The 12,714-nt window shown below is 32.4% G+C and overlaps 1 protein-coding gene across 1 annotated transcript in view; it reads right to left on the bottom strand.

The window, feature by feature from the left end:
* LOC143085055 (prestin-like) overlaps positions 1-12,714 on the bottom strand; it is a 16,260-nt gene extending 3,546 nt beyond the window's left edge. The window contains exons 1-11 of the mRNA XM_076261198.1: positions 12,252-12,714; positions 9,874-9,984; positions 9,274-9,470; positions 8,516-8,680; positions 7,675-7,830; positions 7,028-7,110; positions 6,708-6,855; positions 6,300-6,491; positions 5,059-5,154; positions 1,149-1,255; positions 146-215 (exon numbers count right to left, since the gene is read on the bottom strand). Coding sequence (XP_076117313.1) covers positions 146-215; positions 1,149-1,255; positions 5,059-5,154; positions 6,300-6,491; positions 6,708-6,855; positions 7,028-7,110; positions 7,675-7,830; positions 8,516-8,680; positions 9,274-9,470; positions 9,874-9,984; positions 12,252-12,537 — 1,611 coding nt within the window. The 5' untranslated portion in view covers positions 12,538-12,714. The remainder of the gene's footprint in view (positions 1-145; positions 216-1,148; positions 1,256-5,058; positions 5,155-6,299; positions 6,492-6,707; positions 6,856-7,027; positions 7,111-7,674; positions 7,831-8,515; positions 8,681-9,273; positions 9,471-9,873; positions 9,985-12,251) is intronic.

Here is a 12,714-nt window from a genome sequence, read left to right as displayed (position 1 = left end):
ATCTTTTCCCACCTGGCATATACATATATATGTGTCATCTGATTTTTTTAAATAAAATATACGTATGTGTATCTTTTATATCTGTGATTAAATTTCAAGTAACATTTCTCCAGATTGTTGATAGTTCTACTAATAATATATTTACCGGAGAGAAATCTTTGTATGGTCTCATTATATTCGTCATTCCAACATATGCTAATCTGCTATATAATGGTCTGTTAAAATTAAATATATGTATGAAACAAAGCTTTCTCTTATGACATTACATGATCAACAATTAGTTTCGTAGGAAATACGGATATGAAGACATCTTTCAATAACGTCATCTCAAGATTAACGGTTGATGTCAGGCAGTTCAGTTAAACCGTTCTGTCATGTAGATTAACTTATGCTTTTGACTTTATTCTCAACATTTCGGATACAAAATAACACAGACTGTCAACAGGACGATTATTTTTGCTGTACACTGACACATGCATATCAAACTCTTTGATATGAACCTGACAATGATGGAACCAAACGACTTATGCACTCATTGCAATGAGTCAAACTGTGACGAACATTGTTCACATAAGTTTTTACAGCATAGTTTCATTAACTTGGCCTGTTAAGAACTGTACATTAAATTTATATAATTACATCAGATGTGTGTTTGATTATAATACGTTATTCCGATTGGCTAACTTCACATCACGTGTTATTCCTTAAGCAATTGCATTACACAATAAAACTTATCATTCATAACACGAGGTCCCACAATAAGTGCACAGGTGAATTAAATAAAAAAAAAATGATAATATTCGTGTTTCATGATCCTAGCTAAAAAAATGTAATTATAAGTATTGAATGCTACTTTTTGTAACTTCATAGGGTTGTAAAAGCGTTGACCGTGCGCACATTTTTAGAATTAAGCGCTTTTGCGCTTCATACAAAATGTACTTCGGTCAACGCTTTTACACCCCAATAAAGTTACAAAAAGAAGCATTCAGTTCTTAGATAAGTCTTGATATATTCAGTTAATGTAGAAGACATTTATTTGACTTATTATAGGTACTTTGAGTTGAAATAACGCTTTCGAAAATGTCATAAAACAAAAATTTACTTTCATTGACGAAAAAAAAATAATGTTTCGGAAATTAACCACTTACATTTGAGTTCGCAGAGCAACAGTGAAGAGTGAATACAGGATACCAATAGCTATTCCGAGGTCAGCGTCCAGGATAACAGTACATAGAAATGTCACAAGCCATATAGACTAAAGAATAAATTATGTAAAATGAAGACAATATTAATACACAAAATGCATTGTACACACTAACAGTACGCCAGATTATTTTTTAAATGGTAATATACTGGTGGTGTACGTAGCACAAGATATGCTTAACACAAGTAGAGTACATACTTACATCTCTAGGGAAGGAATAGTGATAATTATCTTAAAATGTGATAAAATGCAAGCTCATGATACTGTTCTAAACATATCATAAAAGAGGGACGAAAGACACCAGAGGGACAGTCAAACTCATCAATCGAAAACAAACCGACAACGTCATGGCTAAAAATGAAAAAAAGACAAACAGACACACAGACAAACAATAGCACACATGACAATCATAAGATATATAGTTTATTCTAAATGAAAACAAAAAATAGTACCAATACAAACAAAAATTATTCCAGATCAGATTGAAAGAAATCTGTGTCACAAGAAGTCAAAGTTAACCATATATACCCGAGTGCCAATACTCAAAAGAAAGATTATTTTTTTATCATGGCTTATCTGGTAGATTAGTTTTTGGACTGGAATAGATATAATTGTAATAGATGTAATAGACCATACTTTCAATAAACTTATTCTAAAAGGTTACCTATTCAACACTGTAATAAGATCATTGAATATTGTTTTTATTGGTATAAACATTGATTTTGTTATCAGTAAATTAAAAAAGCCAACTAAATATTACTAGTATGTTTTATACATATACATATTCATGGATCTACAATCTGTCGATACCTGTAACTTGGCATTGCACAAGGTCATGTTTTTTCTCTGGCTGTTTATGACGGCTTTACACTAAATCCATTGGATGTTGGATGTGTACGGATTGATAGTTTAAGTTTAGTCTTAGATGCATAATATTTTTATTAGTTGTTAGTGGCTTTGAGCTAGTTGTCAGATAACTGCGAGTACTCTCAGATCTGTTCATTGTGTCTTTTTCTGTCGGGATGTATAAGTACCTGGCCACGTCCACTTGTATTTTTGTCCATCTGATGAGTTAAGCCTTTTTCAACTGATTTTTATAGTTCTTATGTTGTACTATTATACCACTGTCCCAGGTTAGGGGAGGGTTGGGATCCCGCTAACATGTTTAAATCCGTCACATTATTTCTGAATGTGCCTGTCCAAAGTCAGGAGCCTGTAATTCAGTGGTTGTCGTTTGTTTATGTGTTACATATTTGTTTTTGTTCATTTATAACAGAAATAAGGCCGTTAGTTTTCTCGTTTGAATTGTTTTACATTGTCTTATCGGGGCCTTTTATAGCTGACTATGCGGTATGGGTTTTGCTCATTGTTGAAGGCCGTACGGTGACCTATAGTTGTTAATGTCTGTTTCATTTTGGTCTTTTGTGGATAGTTGTCTCATTGACAATCATACCACATCTTCTTTTTTATATATCAAGTTTTTTTTTATGAATGGGTTCGAACACCGGTATACCACTGTTGGCTTTTTTTACACCGGATAGCTCGAGGTCAAATGGCATAAACAGCTTTATTGGCCAATCGGTTCAAGGAAAAGTACGGTGAATCTAAGTATTGAGTTACTATACTGACAGAAATATAATGTGCCAAATATGAAGGTGATGCGGAAAGAAATAGGACGATCACCATATTCATAGATAAAAGTGGATGTGGTATGCGTGCCAATAAGACAACTATCCATCCAAGTCACATTGTGTAAAAGAACAATGCATGTCAGTTTGTATTGCTATTATTAATAAAATTGAGAATGGAAATGGGGAATGTGCCTAAGAGACAACAACCCGACCATAGAAAAAAAACAACAGCAGAAGGTCACCAACAGGTCTTCAATGTAGCGAGAAATTCCCGCACCCGGAGGTGTCCTTCAGCTGGCCCCTAAACAAATATATACTAGTTCAGTGATAATGAACGCCATACTTATTTCCAAATTGTACACAAGAAACTAAAATTAAAATAATACAAGACTAACAAAGGCCAGAGGCTCCTGACTTGGGACAAGCGCAAAAATGCGGCGAGGTTAAACATGTTTGTGAGATCTCAACCCTCCCCCTATACCTCTAGCAAAGTAAAATGTAGAAAAGTAAACGCATAACAATACGCACATTAAAATTCAGTCCAAGAGAAGTCCGAGTCTGATGTCAGAAGATGTAACCAAAGAAAATAAACAAAATGACAATAATACATAAATAACAACAGACTACTAGCAGTTCACTGACATGCCAGCTCCAGACTTCAATTAAACTGACTGAAAGATTATGATTTCATCATATGAACATCAGGCACAATCCTTCCCGTTAGGGGTTTAGTATCATACCATCATTACATATATGAGAAGAACATAACCCGTGTCATGCCAACAACTGTTTTTTGAATAAATGTGTTAAGTTCCGATGCAAAGACCCTATAAGTGAATCAATGTTAACGCCAAAATATGCAATCTTTAATGACCTGACAACAGTATCGTAACTATATCCCTTCTTAATAAGTCTATTCAAAGGTTTTGTTAGTTTTTGAGGTGAATACTGACACCTTTGTGCTTTATAAAGAATATTTCCATAAAAAATTGGATGTGTCCACAACTTTATGGTTCCTTCTAAATATATGTCTTGGTTAAAAGGTGATCAATGATTGACATCTTTATATGACGTATTATACTCTTCTTTATTTTAGTCTTAGGTTTTGGTGAGATACATGTTGCTGAGCTATTTTTTCTTTTCTATGTTGTGTTTTGTAGACTTTTGTTTTTCTTTAGGTAATTTCTATGTTTTTTGCAAATCATTATGTCACCCTGACGGAGGTCGGATGACATATTGTTATTGTTCGATTCTTTTTCTTTTCCTTATTATTATTATTCCACACTTTTTTGTCCAGACTATTTCTCGGAATTGAATGGACCAATGATGATGCAACTTTATCATAATGTTAACCCCATGTGCAGATGTTCAATCAGGGGTTGGCATTTCCAAGATGGCTGCCGTTGTCATGGAAACAGAAAGAATGTGAAAAATCGGAAAGTCTCTCAAATTGAATGAAACTTTGTGGAAATAATCTTTGGCATGTGAGGATCTGCCATCCATCTTTGGAATTTTCAAAATGGGCGCTGTTGCCATGGAAACTGTACAAATGTTAATATTTTCAAAATGCTTCAAACTTCCTGAACATTTGCAGAGTGATGTATTCTGAAGTAAATATGTTAATTCAATGTTAAAAAATCTAAATGGTTGCAACTTAGTGGCAATTGGCGTACCAGGGTGACATCCGCTATTGCTCGCAATGGCAATTCTAGTTGTCACTTCGTTTTCGACTTTTGAGTTTTACTATCCCTTTGATTTATATATCCTCTTTTTTTATAGTTCAACACAGAATTACTAGATCAATAAATCACTGCTAGACCGAGTGATATAACATTCTACAATGTAGATATCCTTACCGGTAAATGCATATTTTGTATTGAAACCGAGTCGCTTTGATACCAAACCTATACATAGCATGTTATAGACATATATGGATACACAACACAATGACCATGCAAAGCGTAACAGAGGTGGATTTAGGGGGGCAGGGGGCCGCCCCCTCCCCTTTTGGGAAAAATTTGTTTGCATATATAGGGAATCACTGAAGCGTGACAGGAGCGGGCCCCCTCTTAGGTCAGTCAGTGGGCCCCACTTATGAAAATTTCTGGATCCGCCACTGCGTAAGACAGATAGTATACAACAGTTCACAATAAAGGCATCATTCAACAGTGAATTGGTAGACAACGACAATGAAAACGACGATTGTAGATATCAATTACTTACAAAGTCATACTTAGATCTTCTAAATGTTTTTGGTACTTCCAAAAATTGTAAAAACATTCCTCTCAAGTTCACAAATATCACAGATGACAGCACACACTTAAAGAAAGAAAAGGAAATTTACATTGTACATTTATATACACTTTATTGTAGTTATAGAACATACATATGTAACAAATAATGGACCTTAGGTGACAAAAAGGGAGAGGAGTTTTAAAACAAACAAATTGACGGTTTGTCGTACTGGACTATTTTGTTATTTCAGAGGAAGGCCTTTGAAAATATATAACAATTCATCTTTGTAAGATATGGAGAATATGTGTTCATAAATTTATTATGTTGTGATATCTATGCTGCTTAGTGTGCTTTGTATATTCCATGAAAAATTAGGGTTTTATAGATAGTCATTTTATAATCTTTAGTCAGTTAGATGACAGTAGTTTTTCATTCGTTTTCCATTTGTTTGGTGTGTTTGAGCTTTTGATTTTTACATTTGACAAAGGACTTTTGGTTTTGAATTTTCCCTAATAGTTCGGTTTTTTTTCTTATTTCAAATTGTATACAAATGAATTTTTATTTAACAAAATATACTCATGTGACAACTAGCAAGGTTAACAAAATAGTTATCAAAAGTACCAGGATTATAATTTTGTAAAATTATGTTTACTTTAATAAAGATACAAACATATACACAATCACAGCGCAAGCTAAATATTATAAACAATGTGTATTTCGTAAAGGCAAAAATAGTTTAAACATTTGATCTGATAAGTTTATTAAATTCTAAATATTTATTTTCTAAAAGTCATTTGGAAAATTATTTCAGAAAAGAAGCTCCATGATTTTAGAACATTCTTCAAAAACAATCATAAAATCCTGATATTGTCGGTCTGAACAAACAGCAATTAGAAGCACATCGTGCAATGAATTTGATTCATACATAATCAGATGAGAGTCCTTTCATACAGCTCCCAATATTTATACTAAAAAAATATCATCCATTCCAGCTATTTTTAAAACATTTTTTGTGATGTAAAATTAAAGAAAAACCTTTGAAATAAGTCGTGACATGCTTTTTTCTGATTACAGTTTGTTGTAAGGTCCAATACCGTATCTTGTTTATGAAAATTTAAAAAGAAATGAAAACCTTTGATTATGAATATAGGTTTCATAACGAGTGAGAATTTGATTATTTTATACAAAGATAGTACATGTATAAAATTAATGAGAAGTCATATATTTACCTTGGGTAATGAGTAAAATAATGGTCCAACAGCTATAATAACAACCAGGACTACCAAACAACCAAACAAGGACGCTACCTGGGTACGCCCACCAGCGCCATCTTGAACCATGCTTCGAGCTACTGAAGCTGCAGTTATGTAGCCAGAAAACAATGAGCATAAAACACTACCTGCTCCATAGGCTACCATTTCCTGCAACAATTACATGAGCTTAGAATGCAAAAAAATAGTAAATTTTTCATCAATTAAACAATAATAAACATGTACTCATTTGGAGGATATGGCATATAGATCCCCAGTCAGCGACTTTTAAGGAAAAACAAAAAGTTTTTTTCAAATATATATTTAAGATTATAACTTTTCTAACTACTGCCATTTACTTTACTTTCTTTGTTCAGAGAAAATTACCTGACTGGGGTTAATTCTGTAGTTATTTTTCTTTGCTAGTATCTTTGCCATGGATACAGACTGAGAGAATGCTACAATTCCAATAATAATGGCATCTTTCACGTGTCCATCTAACAATGTTGGGTCGGGAATATCAGGTTTTGGTATACTGTAAAAAGACAAATGATATGTGAAGAAAATGTTTCAGAATTTTTTTTAAAAATCCATCCTGTATTTATATAAACGAGCAATGAAACAATTGTATCTTACCAACACAAAAGGAAATTTTGATCTCAGTTGGAACAAGAAATTCGCATCTCGGTTCATTTTTAATTACTCACCCTGCAGGAATGTCTTTTAATACATTTACGTCAAAGTTTTCTCTGAACTTTGCGAAGTGAGATATAACTGTAGCTATGGCAACCTGCAGTAAATTCAACATGTTATGGTTTTAGAAACGACATTTATAGATTATGATTTAAGTTAAATGTTATAATTGTGTATATCTTAATGTGAATGATGTTATTATTTGTCGGTGGTAGCATATTTGTATGAGTTTCTAGTAACTTCATTTCTAACTGTGTAACCTTGACATACTTATTGGGCACTTGTCCATTGCGACGACCTATTTTGACCTCTAGATGTTACATATTTTTGTTTGATTTATTGTTTCTTGTCGTTGAGTTGCTGTCTCTTAGAAGTATAAATTCACAATTTTTAAAGTAATTAATTGATGAAATATAGATAGGTCTGTAAGTGTACATAAAGATGCAGAAAAAACCAAGCTGATATTCAAATCTCAAAAGTGGAAGAAACCTGACAAGACCACGATGGCATTACAACAATACATACAAATCCACAAACAATACTTCAGGTAAACTGTATCCATATCTTATGCTTACTCTTTACCAGATGACACATACCTATGTAAACGGGTATGTCTTTCCTAGAGAAAAAATATTGTTAAGGATTCTTAATATTTACTTACTACAATAATCTCTATGGGTATCGGAATTTTTAATTTGCTCTTGAATCGTTGATTGATCTGTACTTTAACAATGTATAAAATCACCATGGAAACTATTGACGTCAACAACGCTGCAACATTGGTGGACGAAATATTTAGAATTATGTCTTTCCATGTCTACAAAAATATAAATTAAAAACAAAATGTAATCTGTAAGGTTCCCATCTGAAATATACAAAGCGCATTATGCGAGAGATGTTTAATTACGATTTCAAAATTCCACTTTCTAATAACAAAGTTTATCGAAAACATTACAACATAAAGACAAACTATGAAAATCAGTTGAAAATGGCTTGACTCGTCAGATGGGTACAAGAAGTAATACATCTAACAAATACACAGAGTTGACGAGGACGAGTACTTATACATCTCAATGAAATGACACTAAGTACAGAAATGAGAATATTCACAGTTACTGACAGTTTGTTCAAAGCCAATAACAACTTTTACAAACAAATCATGCATCTAAGACTAATACATGTACATGTATCTGCAAAGTTTTTGAGATTTAGTAAGGATAGGGACACATGTGATAGAATGTTTCAAACTTGACTGTGATTTTAAAATTGAGAATGGAAATGGTACATTATGTAAATCGGGAATGTGTCAAAGAAACAACAACACGACAAAAATTCAGGAAACAACCGAATGCCACCAATGGGTCTTTAACACAGCCAGAAACTATAAACTGCAGATCGTCAATAAAAAACACCAAGTCACGTACGTAGAATATAAAATTATTTTAACATTCTTCAACATTATTTTTATTTTTCATTAACTTAATGTTATTAAAAATTCTTACTCTTATTATTTTAAATACACCATTATGTCGCGGAACATTGATTCCCAATATATGTTTCATCTGACTTGTCACTACATGAATAGCTACACCGGATGTAAATCCGCTGACCAAATATTCCGACATGTAGGTCGCTACTAATCCAAGTCGCATCTTCCCTAGAAGAACCTATTAATACATGATACATAAAATTATGAATGACAATGAAAATATGTAAAGATAAGGATTTTGGTGAAACAGAGGTATATATAGTTTGAGGGAAAAGAGCGATTGGCAAAGCGATATCAATTTATGTTATTTTCGAAACTATCAATCAAATATTTTATTCAAAATTTACTATAACAAGGTATGGAGTGAATCTCCATTCAGAATATATTGGTTATCACCCGCTTGAACACATTATTTTTTTTTTCATTAAATTTAGGACCAAACTATTTTTAAGGAAAATACCATAACTCCCCCGACCTCCTTGAAGTTAAACGGTCATTACTTAATGAATTTTTATTTATCAGGTAATAGATTATATATACAGTTATTTTATAATTTTAATTTAACAAAATTTTAAATTCCTTATCGAAACGTTCTGTGTTAATATTCATGATATTACATAACACTTTTTAAAAATCGCCCCTGTCCTGCTTTAATATACGATATCTAGATCGGCGGCTGATGTTCAATGGGTAAACCCATGTAGAAACAATAAAAGTTGGGAATACATATTACTTTGAAATATGACATTTAATATTGCTGTGTTTACACACCATGACTAAACCTGACACAAAAGACAGCGCAGTAGCCATTTTGATCTTCTTGATTTCGTGTTCTGTCATCCCAGTATGCTCCAAACTAGGCATTGAATCGTTGGTATAGTTAGAGACCATGCCATCAGGTGAGGTATCTTTACCCAGAGTTGTGTCAAGGACGGATGCGATCATCAAGCCAACGATTGCAATAGTTCCTGTAAAATAGTACCACAGAACGAAAATCAAATTAGTAACGCCAGAAAACAGAACAAAATGGACAACCCCTTCCCATTATCTTTCCTGATGAATGAAAGCACATTTATAATTCCATTATTCCTTAATATGCTGACGTGTTACAAGTATCTTCAATACAATTTTACCTTTTGTGCTCATCAATTTAAATATAATTCGCATGTCCAAACATTTAGACTTTACCATACCTAGTGGGGATTATTCAAGAAACACAAGCACATGGAAGTCATATCTTTTGTTTTTATGTGCATTCAGTATTCCATGCCATAATACTTTTATCTCACAGCTACATCAGCCCAGATCAGCCCAGATCATAACTAAAATTCAACAAATACTATTCGCTAAAAAAGAGAAGAGAAAACATACCCATTGAAGCATGCCTTGAAGTCCCAGTAAAGAAGTATATCAACGGTCCAAAGAAAGACGTATACAGACCGCATATTGGAGGAAGAGAAGCTAGCAATGCATATGCCATTCCTGTAAATATATTCAAAGAAACTTTTTAAGTACAAATATCAAACACAGTAAATGGAAATACATATTAAAAGTTACTTACTGTGTATAATAGTACAAATATCAAAAACAAAGTACATGGAATTCATAAAGTATACTAGCCAAAATATACGTCTTTTCTGTTTAGAAAAAAATCTTATTTTAAATGTGGACAAATAAAAGAATGTTCTTCAGAAAAAAAAACCATATGTACATAAGTTTAAGAATGAAAACTATCCATTTCGTGATAAAAAACATATGCATTTTTTTGTTTTAATTTGAGGTTTCATATGACTTTAACTACATATATTTGCTTCTAAAGGGAGATTAGCTGTCAATTTAGAGTTCACCGATTTGTCTCATTCTAGTCTAGCCTAGTACATTCGTAACCCATCTCCAGCTAAGGTTACGTAAATGCGGATTCATGAGGTTGAATTATTGACTTGCAAGTCAATAATACATGATCGCTTTTTGTAGCTTCTTTGGACAAATATTGACCAAAATGACTGCTTAATACGAAATATTGTACGAAACTGAAGGGGACGAAAAATGGCTGACCACTTGATAAGAGAGAGCCATATCTCTTGCACGTAAAAAACACCCTTGTAGATTTGGCAAAAAAAAGCAAGCTAATGTCGCTACAAGACACCACTCGCAAAGTGCAAAGGGGTTAATATAAGTTGCATTAACTTGTTTCCAAATCCACTAAAATATGTTTAAACTATAATTACGAAATATTATTTCAAATTTCCGCTTTTATTACCTGAAACATATTTTAATTTTATGTCCAAATCGTAGTTAATTATAAATGCTCACATTATTAATACAGAGGTGTTATTTTTTGTTTAAGTTAGTAGTCAGTGGTATTTAAATTACTAGTAAATGGGCTAACTTTTATTCACTCTACCAAAACTCGTTGTCAAACTTTTTAACATTTTAATGTATAGACTACATGTATATATATTGGAGATATCTGGAATTGACCGATACTATTGTTTTACCATATTTGAATAAAAGATTAGCTTCTATAGCTGTTTAAAGTTGGTAGCCAGTTTGCTATCGAAAGCTAACATTCTCTAACGATAACTTGCATACAAACTTAAAAGATAAGATTTAAGATATAAATGAATTTTGTAGTTGACACAGTTTTTGGTTGTGTGTTTCTTAAATGTTTTAAAACAAACTTGATTGTACAACTGTTACTAACTTTAATTGTCCAATGTAACATTTTCTCTCTTTTTACAACAATCACATGTATACGTTAATCATCTCCCATTGAATACAAGTTGACATATTATTTGTTTTAGACTATTATCTGCTTAGCTTTTCAATTTATACTGCATAAACATAGACAATTCACATAAAGCGTGTACAACAAATTGGGACGTACATCATGTACAGTTGCACATGCTGACATATTTGCCGCTGAATGTTTATTATTCAACCATGAATTTTAATGGAGCAATTGAGCAACTTTTGTTTATTTTATCATAATACCATACATGACTGCATCATTGTCAAACTTTATCTATTTGAGCAGACGACATGTGAAGGTCATCATATATTCTAGGTTTTTTTTAAAGGTGATTCCATTCTAAACAAACATAAATTATGAACTTTCTATTTGAAAATAAATTGTCAAGAAAGATCTCATGTTGTTTAAATATCTATTTTCAGGTTCAGTGACATTTTTTGTACTGTAAACTGTAAACAGGAAACCGAATCTTACATTGACTGCCATTTAACCATGTTAACGTTTTTGTGTCATAGTTGCATATAATTTTAATAACAAAAGTGGTAGAGTAAAAATAGAATAACATTGAATGTCTTTTAGATATGACCTATACTTATCAATGTTTACATGCTTGCAATATCTGCATAGTTGTTAAATCAAAAATATAAATAAATAAAATATGAAAATAATAGTAACATAACAATTAAGAAAACATGTATCCCATGTAGTAGAGACATGCAAAAATAAAAATAGTCCACCAGACTAGTAATTACAATGATTTGTGAAAGAATAATACAAGTAGGTCCATTTTACAGGCAAAACCAGAGCAGGACATGCACGGCACAGCTGTTTATTTTACTGTTGCCCGGTATTATCATATAATTTTCTAATTCATCTTCGAAACATAAGTCATTAATATACGACCCTATCCAGATTATTCCTATACTTTTTTTGCCATTTCTCTTCATAAAGACAGGGAAACTGTCATATCTTAATTATAATATGTAAATGAACATACCTTGTGGAATTTGCATAATTCCGACTGTCAGTCCTGCAATTATATCACTTGGAAGATCCTGTAAAATTTTATATCTCCTTATGACATTTATGAAAGGAAAATTAGAATGTAAGGTAGATTTTAATTTGTCTCTTGTACAACACTTCCCTGCAAACCCAGTTATCCGTTGTCGTAGTGTTGCCGTCGGTGCAGCATCTTGGAGTGCATACTGTTCTTCAAAATCAACAACTTTACTCCATTTCTCCGACACTATTTCTCCGTCCATTCTCGAGTTGTTCATTTCCATTTCTAACGCCCGTTTATCAACAAGCAAGTTAAGTCATTTAAACTGTTTGTGCATTTAAATACATGTACATTTGAAATTCTTACATCTTATTCATTAAGGTATACTGCATCTGTGCTTATTGAATAATCGAACCAGACACAGACATATATTTTTAGTGTGTGCAATTGACACCAAACC

The sequence above is a fragment of the Mytilus galloprovincialis genome, chromosome 8, assembly GCF_965363235.1.
Source record: "Mytilus galloprovincialis chromosome 8, xbMytGall1.hap1.1, whole genome shotgun sequence".
Lineage (NCBI taxonomy): Eukaryota > Metazoa > Mollusca > Bivalvia > Mytilida > Mytilidae > Mytilus > Mytilus galloprovincialis.
Note: the sequence above shows the minus strand (reverse complement) of the source record. Positions and strands in the feature narration are given on the sequence as shown.